The sequence below is a fragment of the Diceros bicornis genome, chromosome 17 (genome assembly GCF_020826845.1).
Source record: "Diceros bicornis minor isolate mBicDic1 chromosome 17, mDicBic1.mat.cur, whole genome shotgun sequence".
NCBI classification, from domain to species: Eukaryota; Metazoa; Chordata; class Mammalia; order Perissodactyla; family Rhinocerotidae; genus Diceros; species Diceros bicornis.
This window is the reverse complement of record NC_080756.1, coordinates 2,369,162-2,386,947: the sequence shown is the minus strand read 5'-3', so window position 1 is coordinate 2,386,947 and position 17,786 is coordinate 2,369,162. Positions and strand designations below refer to the sequence as shown.

The following is a 17,786-nucleotide window of genomic DNA, read 5'->3' as shown; positions in this document are numbered from 1 at the left end:
GACAGCCCCAGGATCACAGTCAGCAGAGGTCTTCCTTTCACAGGTAAGGGAACCAGATGCGGGGTGGGTCTGAACCCAGGGCTCCTGCCTCCACACATCATCGTCCTCTCTCCTATCTTAAGGACCTTTACTGTGTGGGTTTTTCTACAAAAGGAATTAACCTGAGCCTGGAACCCAAGGCCCATAGGCCCAGCCTAGGAGGGTGGGGACAGTGGGAGGGGCGTTACGCAGGGAGTTTGGGGTCTCGTCTGACTCTAGTCAGCATTTGCCGCTGGTTTCTCCTCTCTGACACCTCGCTTGATGAGCGGAGGAGAAGCTGGGATTCTGCATAATAAACCCTGGCTAAACTTGACTTTGGAGCACAGGGCCATCACTGCAAAACAGGTGCCCCAAACCTGCTCTGAATTAAGTTCAGCTTTGGTTTCGGTTTGGTTTGGAGATTATTCTAATTGTTTTGCTTGCCTCTAAATGATTTTAGGTTTGATTCAGATAAAATTTCTGATTTTAAAAGCATTATTTCCCTAAGAAATTTACCTTAAGGCTCATGAACCAATTCAGATTTTGGTTCATGTCCCTTCAAAAATTGCTTTCTTGGAAAAGGAAGTTAGAACTCAGAATGCCTGATTGGAAAGTTGTTTAGGGCTTGATAAATCAAGTTGAATTTTACATACTTCTATATGTAATATACCAAAATCATTCTCTGCAATATTATATTAATATATACTTTCAAGTATATAATAAATTACTAGTTATTTAAATAAAAATGATCAAGATATTCAGGTTATTACCAAATTTAAAAGAAGTGATTAAAAGACTACCAATTCTGTTTACATTAACATATCTGACTTTGTGCATGTATAATAGGCTTGGCACAGGAGTAGCTCCTATATGCCCATTTATCTTCCATTCATTTGTGGTTCTCAAGCATTCACCACGCCCAGTACAGTTTTGTGTTCAGATCCTATAAACTTTCAATTTAAAATAAGAGCCAACGAAACTCACTTCCCATGAGCAATACACAGCACTTAGAAATCTGCTTACCAGAGTGGTTATTTTTTCTGTTTGATGCTCCGCCCTACCCCTGCCGCCCTTAATTCTTACAGATAATGTTTTATGATAGGTTAACTCTCCTTACAGTGGAGAACCGTTGCTTCAAATTGAGTACTAATGTAAAAATTTTGTTTTCTGTTAAAAAAGGCGGCTTACAGTGTTGTTGCCAGGTAACGTAATACCTTTACTATGAACCTGGGGATAAATGCAAAGTCTGGTAAAAGCACCCTATTTGAATTAATTTCTTGATACAGAGATGAAAATACTCTCTGTCAGTGTTACTAGTGAGCCAGAGTGCCAAAGCACAGGGCCTAGATTCATAAAATGACCTTTCACGGCTTTATAGTTTCTGGAGAGACTAGGGGGAGCAGGTTGCTGGAACCCTTTGTTCATTCATTCATTCATTCATTTATTCATTCATTCATTAAGTTCCTACTCTGTGCTAGGCTCAGGATATAAAAACGAAGTTTTCAAACAAATTAAACATTCTAGGCCTCAAAGAGTTCACACTGTACTAGAGAAAATCACACATGTGCACCATAATACAGCGTGCAAATCCAATACTAGATGTGACCCCTGTAATCTGGGGAGTGAAGAGGAAGGGCCCTCAGACTGAGAGGATGGAATGGAATGGAATGGGGCGATGGTCAGCAGAGGCTTCCTGGAGGGGTTGGTCAGAACAGCATTCCTGGGGCTTGCCCCATGGCCGAGTGGTTCAAGTTTCGTGCGCTCTGCTTCAGCGGCCCAGGTTCTTGGGTTCGGATCTCAGGCGTGGACCTACATCACTCACCAGCTATGCTGTGGCAGCGACCCACATACAAAATAGAGGAAGTTGGACAGATGTTAGCTCAGGGCGAATCTTCCTCAAGGGAAGAAAGAGGAAGATTGGCAGCAGATGTTAGCTCAGGACGAATCTTCCTCAGCAAAAAAAGAAAAGCGTGCCAGACACGGGACACAGACGCATGGTGTGTGTGTAGCAACTACCAGCAGTTGGCTGTTGACTGCTGTTTTAGATAGACCCCTCCCCCAGTGCTGGGTGGAGGACGGGTCTGAAGTGCAGAAGCCTGGGTCAGGAGACCCGTCACGCTGGTGCAGGGGCACAGGTGAGCTGTGATGGCCTGCACGTGGCCGTGTCAGTAGCCATGGAGAGAGAGATCGATCGACGTTTGTAGTGAGCATCAGTCTCTAGCGATGGACTGAATCTGTGGGATGGAGAGGGAGGGGGAGCATCAGGGGCGACTCCCCGCTCTCTAGCTGGGGGTTCTAGGAACCGAGACAGAACACAGGAGGAAGAGCGGCTCGAGGGGGAGAGTGTGTTCAGTTTTCCACACGATGAGTCTGAGGTGCCTGTGGGTCACACCCAGGCGATATGTCCAGTGGGCAGTCGACATGAGTCTGCAGCTCCGGCTAGAGGCGAGTCACACATCCGGGGGTCACCAGCATGACAGGACTGTGGCACCCAAGTCAGAAGGCAGGGACACCTACTTAACCGACCTGCTGTTTTGGGGCTCTGCAGACACAACTGTGTCATCGCATCAGGCCCATATCTTCTTGGGCCACTGAGACCTGGTTGAACTATTCTCTCTCATATTTCCTTAGAACATTTGCAAACTAAACGTTCTCAGTCCCATCATGATGTCTCCCTGTGCTGAGAACTAATTATACATGGCACTCTCCCTTCACAGGGGGCACTCTCCCTTCACAGGGGGCACTCATGGCAGGGTCTTGAGTACAGCAGGTGATCAGTGAACGTTCATCTTCATTGCCTATATTCATTTGGCTCCCTGACGACAGAATTTGCTCCTTTTTTCCTTGCAGGGGTTTCTTTTTTGCTTCTCAAGTCTAACTTCTTACAAGTTTCTGAGAAACTGGAAGGCGAGGTGTGAGCGGGCAGTGCTGAGAGGTAGGTGTCTTCCTTCACCATCGTCACACTGCTTGTTGCAGGGTTTCTCTCCTCAGGGAGGGACCGTGGAGTTTATCCGGTCTTGGTCCCACAGGAGTGAGAGTTGCCGTCACCTGCGTGAGTGATCCCCGATTCCAGGTGGCGAGGGGGGTTGAGTTTCACGTTTTGCTTTACTTGAACAATATGTAAAAAAGAATCATCAAAAATAAGAACAGACTGGGCTTTGATGCAGCCGAGTGGCTTGGCACATCACCGTACAGAGGAGCCACAGGACACGAAGGACTGGATTCTGGGATAGAATCCAACTGCCCTCTGAATGGAAGTAAAATATCCTTTTTCAGAGCACTGAAGTTCTGGGATTTTCCTGGAATAACCACCTTCGTGAGGTGTGGGTCGTGTCCAGGGACCGTGACCTGAGAGGAAAGAAGAAACAACTGAGTGATCCCAGATGTTTGTGTCGCCAACACTGAAGACACTGATACCCCCACGACAATGCGGCCTTTCTGAAAATGTAACCGTCGCCAGGCCTCCCGGCTAGTCACGCTTCAGTCCCAGTGCCTGCTGGTAAGGACCACGGTTGTTAATGCCATGGCCAAGAATTACAGTGTGAAATAAGGACAGGTCCCCTCTCCGGAGACGTAAGTCAGGAGAAGGAAGCAGGAGACCGAGTCTTCCCCGTCATTTCATGGAGAGCAGAGGTCAAGGGATGGGCTGTCCCCTTGTCCTCAGGCTGTACTTAATATTCTTTTCTCAATTTATTCCATTTTCCTTGCAGCTCATCTAAGTGTCCAAGTTTCTTGCTTCCTTAAAAAGCTTGGATTTTATCTCGTTTTGTTCATGAGTCTGAATCTTCAGCTAGACTTGTTTTTGGGTGGAGGAAATGATCAGGAAAAACAGGACAAATGTTAAACTAACTATAGACCATGTGCACTGAGAAACGCTTTTATTACATATGGGGGAGAGGAAATAACGTTTACATAGCGATTTCCGCCATCACTTTGGCTTCCCAAGTCTTGCCTTCCAGTCTTATCCTAGAACTAATAGCTAAAGCTAACAGGTACTGTGTTAGTCTAACTAATTGGAAATGAAAATTCATAACTTTATTCTATAAAGGTGTGGCCTATATGAGATTGCATAAAAACAATTTAGATTCACTACAAGGAAAGCTCTTTTTCTCATAGAATAGAAATGTCACAGTAAATAACAGGAAAATAAAGGGCCTTTTTAGGCAGAGATTCACACTGAGTTGAGGTCTTTCTGACTCTATCCGTCTTCTCAGTAGGAGGAGAGATTCTCAAGAAGAGGATGCCCCACCATGGGCACTGCAGGGATGAGCTATGAGCAGGGAGGCTCTGAATCCCACAGTTTATAAGCTGAAAACCGTGCCTTTATTATGTCCTAAAGATGCAATCGTGAAATACAAAGCCAGTTTTTACTACAGAATAGATGACGACCTTCTCCCAGGAGTAGCTCTGTACAGAACAGAACAGCTGCTGTGGTTGGCATCAGACCCTCCAAGCAAAGTAGAAGATTCTTGAATTTCTTAGAGAAAGTCATATCAAAGAGGAGAGGCACAATCTGGCCAACTAAATCAGGTACTTACTCGTTTAGTTCATTCACATAAACCTGCTCCAGCTCAGACTAGCCCATGCCTCCTTCTAGGAAGAAATGACTCAGAGACCCGCATCTTAACTGGAATTTTACTTACATGATTGGAAAACTCACCGTCATCTGTTATGAAAGGGCTGGAAAATCTATCACTTGCTTAATACAGTGGTAACATTTGTGGATCAAATTTTACTTACAATGAATTCTAAGGAACTTGTGTCCCAATCTATTTTTTAATAGAAATTATGTTTCATGGAATGAGTGTTAAAATGGTATTCCATGAAGCTTGGAAGTACTTTGAGCACGTTGCTTAATTCTTCTCATTATTAATAAGGTTTGTCTCATTTTTTTTTTTAATCACAAAAGGTACCACAAGAAATAGGATTTGGCTTCTATTAAAAAAATTAATTGCCAGTTGGGGAAAGACGTGATTTTTTTTGTTTGTTCCCTTCATTGCCACCTCTCCCACTCCCGCCAAATGCAGGTCTGTCGTCGTCCTTTCCTTCTGTCCTCATGAATCTACTTTGGGACTTTCCAGGCTGATCTAGATTCCTTCTGAGTAACTATTGTGAGTTCTTTAATACTTTAATAACAATAAGTAGGATTGTATACTCACATTTATTATATAGGACCCAGGCAAGAGAAGGAGATAATATTCTCCAAATTTGTTAGTTCTGTAGGGGCAGATATGCTTTCTGTCTTGGACTTCCACAATTGCATTGGGTAACGGATTTCCATTCTGATCAAAAACTTGACCCTTTACACCTGCAAGACAAAAATAATCAAATGTTAATACCATGTATTATCGCACATGAAAAAAATTCTTATAATTAAGAAAAATATGCCCAATACTTATTAGCTGTTTTATTTTTTTAATTTTTTTAAAATTTTATTTATTTTTTCCCCCAAAGCCCCAGTAGATCTAGTTGTACGTCATAGTTGCACATCCTTCTAGTTGCTGTATGTGGGACGTGGCCTCAGCATGGCCGGAGAAGCGGTGCATCGGTGCGCGTCTGGGATCCGAACCCAGGCCGCCAGTAGTGGAGCGCGCGCACTTAACCGCTAAGCCACGGGGCCGGCCCACTTATTAGCTGTTTTAATAAAAGTGTTTGAGAAGGGAAGGTAAACTTCTTTCTTTATTTTTTTTTTGTGAGGAAGATCAGCCCTGAGCTAACATCTATTGCCAATCCTCCTCCTTTTTTTTTTCCCCTTTTCTCCCCAAAGCCCCAGTAGATAGTTGTATGTCACAGTTGCACATCCCTCTAGTTGCTGTATGTGGGACTCAGCCTCAGCATGGCCAGACAAGCAGTGTGTTGGTGCGCACCCGGGATCGGAACCCGGGCCGCCAGTAGCTGAGTGAGAGCACTTAACCGCTAAGCCATGGGGCCAGCCCCTAAACTTCTTTAAAAAATTGAGATATAATTGACATATAACATCACATTAATTTCAGGTGTACAACATAATGATTTGATATATGCATATACTGTGAAATGATCACAATATGTCGTTAACATAGTTATGAATTTTTTCTTGTGATGAGAACTTTTAAGATTTACTCTCTTCGCAAACTTCAAATATGCAATACAGTATTATTAACTATAATCACCATGCTGTACATTATGTCCCCAGGATTTATTTATTTTATAACTGGAAGTTTGTACCTTTTGCCCACCTTCACTTAATTCACCATCCTGCACCCCCCGCCTCTAGCAACCACCAATCTGTTCTCTGTATCTATGAGTTATTTTTTTAGATTCCACATATAAATGAGATCATATGGTATTTGTTTTTCTCTGACTTATTTCACTCAGCATAATGCCCTCAAGGTCCATTCATGTTGTTGCAAATGGCAGGATTTCCTTTTTTTTACGGCTGAATAATATTCCATTGTGTGTATGTGTATCACGTTTTCTTTATTTATTATCCATCAGTGGACACTTAGGTTGCTTCTATGTCTTGGCTATTGCAAAGAATGCTGCAATGAACGTGTGGGTGCACATATCTTTTCAAGTTAGTGTTTTTGTTTCTTTTGGATAAATACTCAGAAGTAGAATTGCTAGATCATATGGTAGTTCTATTTTTTATTTTTATTTATTTTTTTGTGAGGAAGGCTGGCTCTGAGCTAACATCCATTGCCAATCCTCCTCTTTTTGCTGAGGAAGATTAGCTCTGAGCTAACATCTGTGCCCATCTTCCTCTATTCTGTATATGGGATGCCACCACAGCATGGCTTGATGAGTGGCGTGTCGGTCTGCACCCGGGATCCGAACCTGTGAACTCCGGGCCGCTGAAGTGGAGCACGTGAACTTAACCACTATACCACCAGGCCGGCCCCTCTCCCCACTTTTTAATTGGATTGTTTGTTTTTGTTGTTGAGTTGTATGAGTCCTTTATATATTTTGGATATTAACCTCTTTTCAGATATATCATTTGCAAATATTTTGTCCCATTTGCAAGGTTACCTTTTCATTTTGTTGATGGTTTCCTTTGCTGTGCAGAAGCTTTTTAGTTTGATGTAGTCCCACTTGTTTATTTTTGCTTTTATTGCCTTTGCTTTTGGTGTCAGATCCAAAAAATCGTCACCACAACCGATGTCAGGGAGCTTACTGCCTGTGTTTTCTTCTAGGAATATTATGGTTTCAGGTCTTACATTCAAGTCTTTAATCCATTCTGAGTTAATTTGGTGTGTGGCGTAAGACAGTGGTCCAGTGTCATTCTTTTGCCTATGGCCGTCCAGCTTTCCCAGAACCATTTATTAAAGAGATAATTTTCCTTTCCCCATTGTATCTTCTTGGCTCCTTGTCCTAAATTAATGGACCATATACGCTTGGGTTTACTTTTGGGCTCTCTATTCTGTTCCACTGATCTACGTGTCTCTTTTTGGCTAATACCATACTGTTTTGATTACTATAGCTTTGTCATATAGTTTGAAATCAGGAAGCGTGATGCGTCCTGCTTTGTTCTTCTTTCTCAGATTGCTTTGGCTATTTGGGGTTTTTTGTGGTTCCATATAAATTTTAGGCTTTTTGTTCTATTTCTATGAAAAATACCATTGGAATTTTGATAGAGATTGCATTGAATCTGTAGATTGCTTTGGGTAGTATGGAAATTTAAAAAATATCAATTGTTCCAATACATGGGCACAAAATAACTTTCCATTGATTTGTGTTCTTCAATTTCTTTCATCAATGTCTTATAGTTTTCAGTGTACAGGTCTTGCACGTCTTTGATGTTTCATTCTTTTTGATGTAGTTGCAAATGGGACTGTTAATTTTTCTTCTGATAGTTTGTTATTTAAAGATTTTTTATTTATTTATTTTCCCCCCCAAAGCCCCAGTAGATAGTTGTGTGTCATAGCTGCACATCCTTCTAGTTGCTGTATGTGGGACGCAGCCTCAGCATGGCCGGAGAAGCAGCGCGTCGGTGCGAGCCCGGGATCCGAACCCGGGTCGCCAGCAGTGGAGCGTGCTCACTTAACCACCAAGCCACGGGGCCGGCCCTGATAGTTTGTTATTAGTGTATGGAAATGCAAAAGATTTTTTTACATTGATTTTGTATCCTGCAACTTTACTAAATTTGTTTACTAGTTCTAACAGTTTTTGGTGGAGTCTTTAGAGTTTTCTATATATAATATCATGTCATCTGCAAATAGTGACAGTTTTACTTCTTCCTTTCTGATTTGTATACCTTTTATTTCTTTTTCTTGCCTAATTGCTCTGGCTGGGACTTCCAGTACTATGTAGAATAAAAGTGGTGAGAGTGGGGATCTTTGTCTTCTTCCTGATCTTAGAGGAAAAGCTTTCACTTTCAGATCTAAGCTGTGGGCTTGTCACATATGGCCTTTATTATATTGAGGTACGTTCCCTCTATTCCCACTTTGTTGAGCGTTTTTATCATAAATGTATGTTGAAATTTGCCAAATGCCTTTTCTGCATCTATTGGGATAATCTTATGATTTTAATCTTTCATTTTGTTGATGTATCACATTGATTGATTTGCAGATGTTGAACCATCCTTGAATCCCTGGAATAAACCCCACTTGATCATGGTGTATGATCCTTTTAATGCATTGTTCAATTTGGTTTGCTAATATTTTGTTGAGGATTTTTGCATCTATGTTCTCAGGGATATTGGCTTGTAATTTTCTTTTCTTGTAGTGTCCTTGTTTGGTTTTGGTATCAGGGTAATGCTGGCCTTGTGAAATGAGTTTGAGAGTGTTCCTTCCTGTTCTATTTTTTGGAAGAGTTTGAGAAGGATTGGTATTAATTCTTCTTTTATTTTTTGGTAGAATCACCAGTGAAGCCATCTGGTCCTGGGCTTTTGTTTGTTGGGAGCTTTTTTTTGTTTACTGATTCAATCTCCTTACTGGTTATCGGTCTGTTCAGATTTTCTATTTCTTCATGATTCCATCTTGGTAGGTTGTATGTGTCTAGGAATTTATCCATTTCTTCTAGGTTGTCCAATTTGTTGGTGTATAATTGTTCATAGTAGTGTCTTATAATCCTTTATATTTCTGTGGTGTCAGTTGTAATGTCTCTTCTTTCATTTCTGATTTTATTTGCGTTCTCTCTTTTTCTTGGTGAGTGTAGCTAAAGGTTTGCCTATTTTGTTTATCTTTTCAAAAAACCAGCTCTTAGTTTCATTGATCTTTTCTATTATCTTTTTAGTCTCTATTTCATTTATTTCTGCTCTGATCTTTGTTATTCCCTTCCTTCTACTGATTCTGGGCTTAGTTTGTTCTTCTTTTTCTAGTTCCTTGAGGTGTAAAGTTAGGCAGTTTGAGATCTTTGTTTCTTAATATGGGCATTTATTGCTGTGATGTTCCCTCTTAGAACTGCTTTTGCTGCATCCCATAAGTTTTGGTATGTAGTGGTTCCATTTTCATTTGTTTCAGGTATTTTTTGATTTTTTCTTTGATCCATTGGTTGTTCAGTAGCAGGTTGTTTCGTCTCCACTTATTTGTGTTTTTTCAAGTTTTCTCTTGTAATTGATTTTTAGTTTTACACCATTGTGGTCAAGAAAGATGCTTGATATGATTTCAATTTTCTTAAATTTATTAAGATTTGCTTTGTGCCCTACCATATGATTTATCCTGGAGAATGTCCTAAGTGCACTTAAGAAGAATGTGTATTCTCTTTTGGGTGGAATGTTCTATATATGTTTGTTAACACCATCTGGTCTTATGTGTCATTTAAGGCCAATGTTTCTGTATTGATTTTCTGTCAGAATGATCTATCTGTTGATGAAAGTGGAGTACTGAAGTCCCCTATTATTACACTGCTATGTATTTCTCCCTTTAGGTCTGTTAATATTTGTTTTATACATTTAAGTGCTCCTATGTTGGGTGTATAAATATTTAAAATGTTATATCTTCTTGTTGGATTGACCCCTTTATCATTATATAATGATCTCTTATTACAGTCTTTGTCTTTGTCTACAGTCTATTTTGTCTGATATAAGTATAGCTACCCCCGTCTTCTTTTGGTTTCCATTTGCATGGAGTCTCTTTTTTCCATCCCTTCATTTCAGTCTGTGTGTGTCTTTACATCTGAAGTGAGTCTCCTGTAGACAGCATATAGATGGGTCTTGTTTTTTAATCCATTCAGCCACTCTCTGTCTTTTGATTGGAGAATTTAGTCCATTTACATTTAAAGTAATTATTGATAGGTATGTACTTATTGCCATTTTGGTAATTGTTTTCTAGCTGTTTTGTAATTCCTTTGTTCCTTTCTTCTTCTCTTGCTCTCTTTGATTTGATGATTTTCTGTAGTAGTATGCTTACATTCCTTTCTCTTTATCTTTTGTAAAAACCTGCTCTAGGTTTTTGCTTTGTGTTACCACGAGACTTACATAAAACTACTTATAACAGTCTGTTTTATGTTGATAATAACTTAAGCTCAAATGCATTCTAAAGCTCTACAATTTTACTCCCCTGCCCATGTTTTATGTTTTTGATGTCACAATTTATATCTTTTTTCTTGTGTATCCATTAACTAATTTATTGTAGGTATAGTTATTTTTACTACTTTCTTGTCTTTTAACCTCATACTAGCTTTATAAGTGATTAACCCACTACCTTTACAACATTAAATTACTCGGAATTTTACTATATATTTACCTTTACCAGTGAGATTTATACCTTCATATGTTTTCCTGTTACTAATTAGTGCCCTTTCATTTTAGCTTAAAGAAGTTCCTTTAACATTTCTTGTAAGGCTGGTTTAGTGGTAATGAACTCCTTTAGCTTTTGCTTGTCTGGAAAACTCTCTTTCCTTCAATTCTGAAGGAGAACTTTACCAGTATTCTTGGTTGAAAGTTTTTTTCTTTCAGCACTTTGAATATATCATGCCACTCCCTGTAGGCCTGCAAAGTTTCTGCTGAAAAATCAGCTGATAGTCTTACGGGGGTTTCCTGTATATTAGCAGTTATTTTTCTCTTTCTGCTTTTAAGATTCTCTCCTTGTTTTTAACTTTCACACTTAAATTATAATGTGTCTTGTTGTGGGTCTCTTTGGGTTCATCTTTTTGGAACTCTCTGGGCTTCCTGGATCTGGATGTCTGTCTCCTTCTCCAGGCTAGGGAAATTTTCAGCCATTATTTCTCCAAAAAAGGTTTTTCCCCTTTCTATCTCTCTTCTCCTTCTGAGACCCTATACTGTGAATATTGGTCCACTTGATGTTGTCCCATAAGTCCCTTAAGCTATCTCACTCTTTTTCCTTCTTTTTTCTTTTTGCTGCTCTGATTGTGTGAGTTCCACTTTCCTGTCTTCAAGTTCATCAATCCTTTTTTCTGCTTCACCTAGTCGGCTGTTGAGCCCCTGTAATGTATTTTTCAGTTCAGTTATTGGATTCTTCAGCTCTGTCACTTCTATTTGGTGCTGTCTTACAATTTCTATCTCTGTTGAAATTCTCACTTTGTTCATGCATTCTTCTCCTGAGCTCAGTATCTTTTTTTTTTATAATTTTATTTATTTATTTACTTTTCCCCCAAAGCCCCAGTAGATAGCTGTATGTCATAGCTGCACGTCCTTCTAGTTGCTGTATGTGGGACACGGCCTCAGCATGGCCAGGGAAGCAGTGCGTCGGTGAGTGCCCAGGATCCGAACCCGGGCTGCCAGCAGTGGAGCGTGCACACTTAACCACTAAGCCATGGGGCCGGGCCTCAGTATCTTTTTTTTTTTTAATTTTTTAAGATTATTTATTTATTTTTTTCCCCCAGAGCCCCAGTAGATAGTTGTATGTCATAGTTGCACAGCCTTCTAGTTGCTGTATGTGGGATGCGACCTCAGCATGGCCGGAGAAGCAGTGTGTCGGTGTGCACCCAGGATCTGAACCCGGGCCACCAGCAGCAAAGTGCATGCACCTAACCGCTAAGCCACGGGGCCGGCCCCTGAGCTCCGTATCTTTATGGCCTTTATTTTGAACTCTTTATTGGGTAAATCATTTACCTCCATTTCATTAAAGTCTTGTTCTGAGGTTTTACCTTCTTCTTTTGTTTGGAACATATTACAGCTTCTTCATTTTCTTTGACTCTCTATATTGGTTTTAATGCGTTAGATAAAAGAGCCACCCTTCCCAGTCTTGAAGGCATGGCCTTGTGTAGGAGATGAACCTTATCCTTCAACCTTTCTCTGGCTCTTGGTTGTCTCTCAAATCTTTGTGACTGGCCACGCAGCCTCCTTTATTCTTAGTGGCTCCCAGTAGTTGAGGGTGTGCCAAGCCCTGTCACTGTCTCAAAGGGGAGGATCTCAGTCAGGACCTAGATTCAGGCCGATGGGAAGCCAGATCCACAGGCAGCAGCTGTTAAGGTGTATTATGCAAATATACCTCTTTCAGGGGAAGACTGGGAGATGGGCATTTTCTGTCTGCTCCCTATGCACTGAGCCCTGGGGTGATAGCCAGGTAAGAACTGTTTCTTTGTTTGCTAATGTCCTGTTGAACCCGTGAACACAAGCCCTATTGGCCAACAGAGCCAGGCAATCAAGGGATGTGTACACAAGCTCCTTTCTTGGAGACACTGGGGACCTGGGGTGGGGCAGAGGGAGAGCGTGCAGATGGCACCTGCCAGCCTCCCTGGTCTTGAGAGGATTGTAGTTGGCCCCTAGATGTGTGTTTAATTAGAAGCCTGCCCCTCAGGCCACAGCTATGAAGATAAGCTAATAGGTCTCTTTCACAAGAAGACTGGGCATTTCAGTCTGCTGCCTCTCCACTGTGAAGAACTCCTTCTCTATTTGTTACAGTCCTGTGGGACCTGAGGACATAGCCCTGCTGGCCACCAGAGCCAGGCACTCAAGGGGTATCCCTTGGGTGGTAGCCGCAAAACCTGGCGCTCCAGACGAGTGAACAAGCTCCTTTCTGGGAGATGCCAGCTGCCTGGAGGGAGGCAGAGAGAGCACAGAGATGGCGTCCTGCAGCCTCCATCTTTGGAGCGTATGTCAGTGGCCCCTAGATGTGTGTTACATTAGATGTCTGCCCTCAGGTGAAGCTTTAAGACAAGCAAATAGGCCTCTTTCAAAGAAGGAGTGGGCACTTGTTGGTCGGCTGCCTTCCTGGTGAGTAGCCAGGTGAGTCTGTGGGCACAAGCCTTTTAAGAACTGTTTCTCAGTTTGCTGTAGCCTCGTGGGTCTCGTGGATGCAAGTGCCACAGCTTTCAAAGCTAGATGTTTTGGAGGCTTGTCTCTCGGGTGCAGGTCTTAACAGTTGGGGTGCCAGCTGTGGGGTTCACACCCTTTGCTCCTCAGGGAGAAGCTTGGAGGTGAGTCCTTCCTGATTGTAGGTTGCCATGCTGGGGATGGGGTTTATGGCGAGACTGTGTCTCTGCCTCTCCTACTTATGTCAATGTGAGTTTTTCCTTGTTTGCCTGATGTGTAGGAGTCGCTCAGGGAGTTTTTGGGTTTCTTTCAGAGGAAATTGTTCCGTATGCAGCTGTAGATTTGCTGTGTCCACGGGAGGAGGTGATTTCAGGATACTCCTACATCCCCATCTTGAACTGGAACTCAGTAAACTTATTTTTGATGTAACTTAAAATACAGTCAAGCAGCCAATCTGATTTAAGTTAATTTGTTTGTTGTGGTTGTATATTCCATTTGTGGCACATATGATCAAAATGAAAGAATGCAGACGACAGTCCAAATCCATTCCTTCACTCCCAAGTTGTTCACTCAGGCGCCAGCTGTACTGCAACAGAGCCACGGCTGGGTTCCACGAAATCCGAAACACAACTCAGAAACGCCCACGTATTAATTTACAATAAGATGCTTATCTACGCAAGGAAATCAACAGTTCTGTCTCATGGTCTGGCAAACTACATGGGAACAAAATTATAGTCACAAGCTTGCTTGGAAGCAGGGAATCTATCGTTGGGGTCTTATTACTGATAACAAGAGTGAATGTTTACTGAGCAGTTAGTATATTTCAGGCTCTCTGCTAAGTGCCTAAGGTGCGTTTTCTCACTGAATCCTCACATCCACTCCACGAGGCAGGCAGTGTTATCACACAATTTTACAGATGCAGAAACTGAGGCTCTGGGTTGTTAAAACCTTCTCCAGCTCACCTAACCAACAGTGCGCAGCCTTGCTGTAAGTCCACATGAGTCTCCAGAGCCCACGCTGAACCCGACACCACTCCCCTCACCTCAGAATTTCAGGAGTACAGTTAGTAAAAGGCCACATATTTTAAGGCTCTCTCATTTTAAATCTTACGTTTCACATTCCAATTTGTTCACTCCAGTGACAAATTATGTTGTCTTAAATGAGGGTGAAGAGGCCACAAGGAGAAAACGACCCTGAACTACCCCCACACAGTTATACCTGGTAATTATTCACTGGGACAGAAGAATGTGAGGCACACATTAAATAGCTTCCCTCAGAAAAGGCTCAAATGAAATGTACAAGTTTTGACATTTAGCAACAAAACCTTTATCTCAAACATTAAGCAAACTTCTCTCTGACCCAAGTGGCCTTTTACTTTCTTCCCTAATTCTTGACTCTTCTTTTTTTCCTCCAGAAAAGGAATTATTAAGTGCCATATTTCCTTTACTTTTTCAACCCAGGTCAACTATATAAACCTCTACTTTCATGTAATTTGTTCCTCTTTTGCCTCTTTCAAAAAATGTTCCATTTATATTTATTCTTGTACTTGGTATGTATCCCTTTCATCTTTAGGAATTACTCAACCACAAACATCAGTCATAACTTAGTAACCTGATTATGCATTTATTCGTTGGATTTCAGTGGCATTATTCTGTGAAGAGACATTTCCACTGTGCTCCTTTTCGGAGGTCCTTTGATACATTAGATAAACAGCACGTCCCAATCATCATCACTTGGTATGACAGAAAGAATTTAGTCAGGTCTCAATCTGAATCTCAGCTCCCAAGTCACCAACATTCCCAAGCCTCAGTTTCATCACCTGTAAAATGGGATGACAGGTACCAACCATCTTCCCGGATGGTCGTGAGGATTAAATGCAAATAGCACAGAATAGCAAATAGCTGAAGAGGAGGCTCAACCAATATTAATCCTTTTCTTCTTATTTGGATAAGAAAAACTATACAAAGAAAGAGACACTGTAGCTGTGTCAATTTGGAGTTGAGACAGAATTTCTGGACAAGTTTCTAGAATCTCAATTCAGCTTTGTTCCAAGGGCAGGAACGTGTGACGGGAGAAGCTTTGCATATTTCCTCCTCCTCCAGGTCTCTGAGCTCACTTACAGTCTTCCTGCCACTTAGAGAATCTGTGCCTTTGAGCAAGACCACGTGTGGTACTGGTGGTTTGTATGTTGGCATTGTTTGTATTTTTCATTGATTTTCCCAAAACCAAACAAATCAAACAAAACAAAACCCAAACTCATAAAAAATAAAACAAAACTGTTTGAAACTGACTTTGCACCATTCTTTAACATCTAAGATAATGCTGGAATAGGATTCAGGATGCTAATAATGAGTAGTTGGCAGAAGACACTAAGAAAAAAATGTCCTGATACGTTAGAAGGAGGCAGCAAATTCCTTCTTGGCTAGAAGCGGTTCCACTTGAACAGAACAGACTTGAATTCTTTTGATAGTAGCACAAACAGAGTTTTGAGATGGCCTGAGGTACCCACACAACACCCTCTACCAGTATGTGTCACGAGGAACAAAGACCTCAAGTGGCCTGTGGTCGGCCTGCCCTCAAATATGGGAAAAGGAGGAATAACTTGGACTTAGGGGAACCACTGGAAGTCTTCATATCCAGTTTGACCCTCACTATCCTCTATAAACCCAAAGATTTGTTCCCATATTACCCTTCCCCAAACCTAGTGATGGTTCTTCAAGTTGAGGAAGGCTGGGATATCTGAACATCACTCTATTCCTGAACAAACGCAGACCACGCTTAAATGTGGAATTTCTATTAGAGGAAAACCCCAGGCCACCAGCCCAATGAAGGCTGCCTTCAGATCTCATATATCTTTACAATACTCTGTCCAGGCACCACCAGACCTTTCAGTTAGAGGGAAGTAATTGTTTTACCAGAAGATATGATTTATCTCTATATGCTGAAATTGAAACACTGAAAACAGACCATAGATCCACAGAGATGCAGAGAGAGCCAGCACCATCCCATCAGGGGAACGGAAAGTAAAATCTTGAAAAAAAGCTCAGAAAGATAATAAACAAAGGAGAACAGAAACTGAGACTTACGTTCCGTGGCCACAGCTGGAAATGAGGGGGAGAAAGGTAAAGCTGTCCTCCCCCGGGAATGTTCAAGCCTCATGAATGAACGCCCGGGCCGGGCGAGAGCTGGCATCCTGCGTCTGTCGGCCACAACCCAGGCAGAGCTGGGTGGCACTCGGGAGACAGCTCGTCTACTCCCAAGTCCCCACCTAAGAGCACAGGTGCCACCTCTTTGGGATCTGATGACAGACATGTGTCTGTCCCATGGGCTTCTGGAACTCAGCACACACCAGATTCTCTCAGACCCAGGTCGCTCAGGTTTCTGAGTGCTGTGGGGCAGCCCCCAAATCCTAGGTTCAGATCTGCTTCAAGTTCAGGGGAGAGAGGACAGCAGCAGGTGACAGTGTCTGCTCATCTTTGCTTATCCTCAGAGAGGGGACACACAGGACATTCCAGGCCCCTAGGATCCAGACTCACCCTCCTTTGCTGCCTTGGCCTGAGTCTGCATCACCCTCATCCCAGCCCCAGCCGAGTAAATCCTCTAAGTGTGACTCCACGGCACCAAGAGGTCTGAGTTCAGACTGAGTCAGCAGTGAGATTCAGTGGAAAGAATAACCCCACCGGAGCCTGAGAACAAGCTGGGGGGAGGCAAGGCACGTGCTCTTACTCCCAACTTCCAGTTGACTAAAACCTCAGTCAGACGAGGGGCTCGCTCAAGGTTTCACAGGAGGACAGGCTCCTGTGCTCTGGGCCAGGCCCTCCCACTAGAGCAGTAGACAAGGTGGGCCAGAGACTTCCAGATGGTCAAAATCTCAGAGACTCAGAGGCATCTTAGCAAGAGGTGAAACAACCAGTGATTGTGACGCAGCTCAACAAAATATCCATAATTTCCTTACACCAGAGCAATGCTGATAAAGAGGGGTTTGCTCCCATCGTCCACAAACAAAGAGATTCTCTGGCTTCCTATTGGGCACCAATCTGGCGAGAACCTTTCTATCAAGTAACAATAACCACACTGTTTCTGATATGGTTTCACTATTAAACTAGACAAAAATATCTCTGTCTTAAACTACAAGGGGGCAGGGTCAATGTGCTCTTACATATGAGTTGTGCATGTCTGATCACAAGGACAGGCAGATAGATACATATTCTCTATAAAACCCAGTGTAAATGGACTTAGAAGCCCTCCAAGTTAATAACAATAGCTATGCTGTAATTGATATGCTGTTTAACAGCTTACAAAACTCCTTCACTGGCACTGTTACGTCAGCCTGATACTTCAGAGCCCACCTTAATTTAGTGCTTGGCCAATAACCTTTACAGCTGGGTTGAAATTCCAGAAACAGTGGTGCAGGCACGTGGAGCATGTCTCCTGTTCAGATGCACTCCCATGTTGATGCTGGTGGAGGAGGAATTTTAGAACAGAACAGGCAGAGTAACACACTCAAGATCGATCCAGGCAGAAATACGGCAGAAATGAGCGCATGCCTCATGAAGACAATCTACTGGAGAAGCACCAGAATACTAAGCAAGACAGGACCCAAAACAAAATTTGATGACATAATGTGAAAGGAGAG

The 17,786-nt window shown here is 42.3% G+C and overlaps 1 protein-coding gene across 2 annotated transcripts in view; it reads right to left on the bottom strand.

Moving 5' to 3' along the window:
* Positions 1 to 2,731: 2,731 nt before the first annotated feature.
* CPM (carboxypeptidase M) overlaps positions 2,732 to 17,786 on the bottom strand; it is a 68,825-nt gene continuing 53,770 nt past the window's right edge. For both annotated transcript variants that reach the window (XM_058557667.1, XM_058557668.1), the window contains 2 exons: positions 5,178 to 5,326; positions 2,732 to 3,366 (listed from right to left, as the gene is read on the bottom strand). In XM_058557667.1, coding sequence (XP_058413650.1) covers positions 3,124 to 3,366; positions 5,178 to 5,326 — 392 coding nt within the window. In that variant the 3' untranslated portion in view covers positions 2,732 to 3,123. The remainder of the gene's footprint in view (positions 3,367 to 5,177; positions 5,327 to 17,786) is intronic.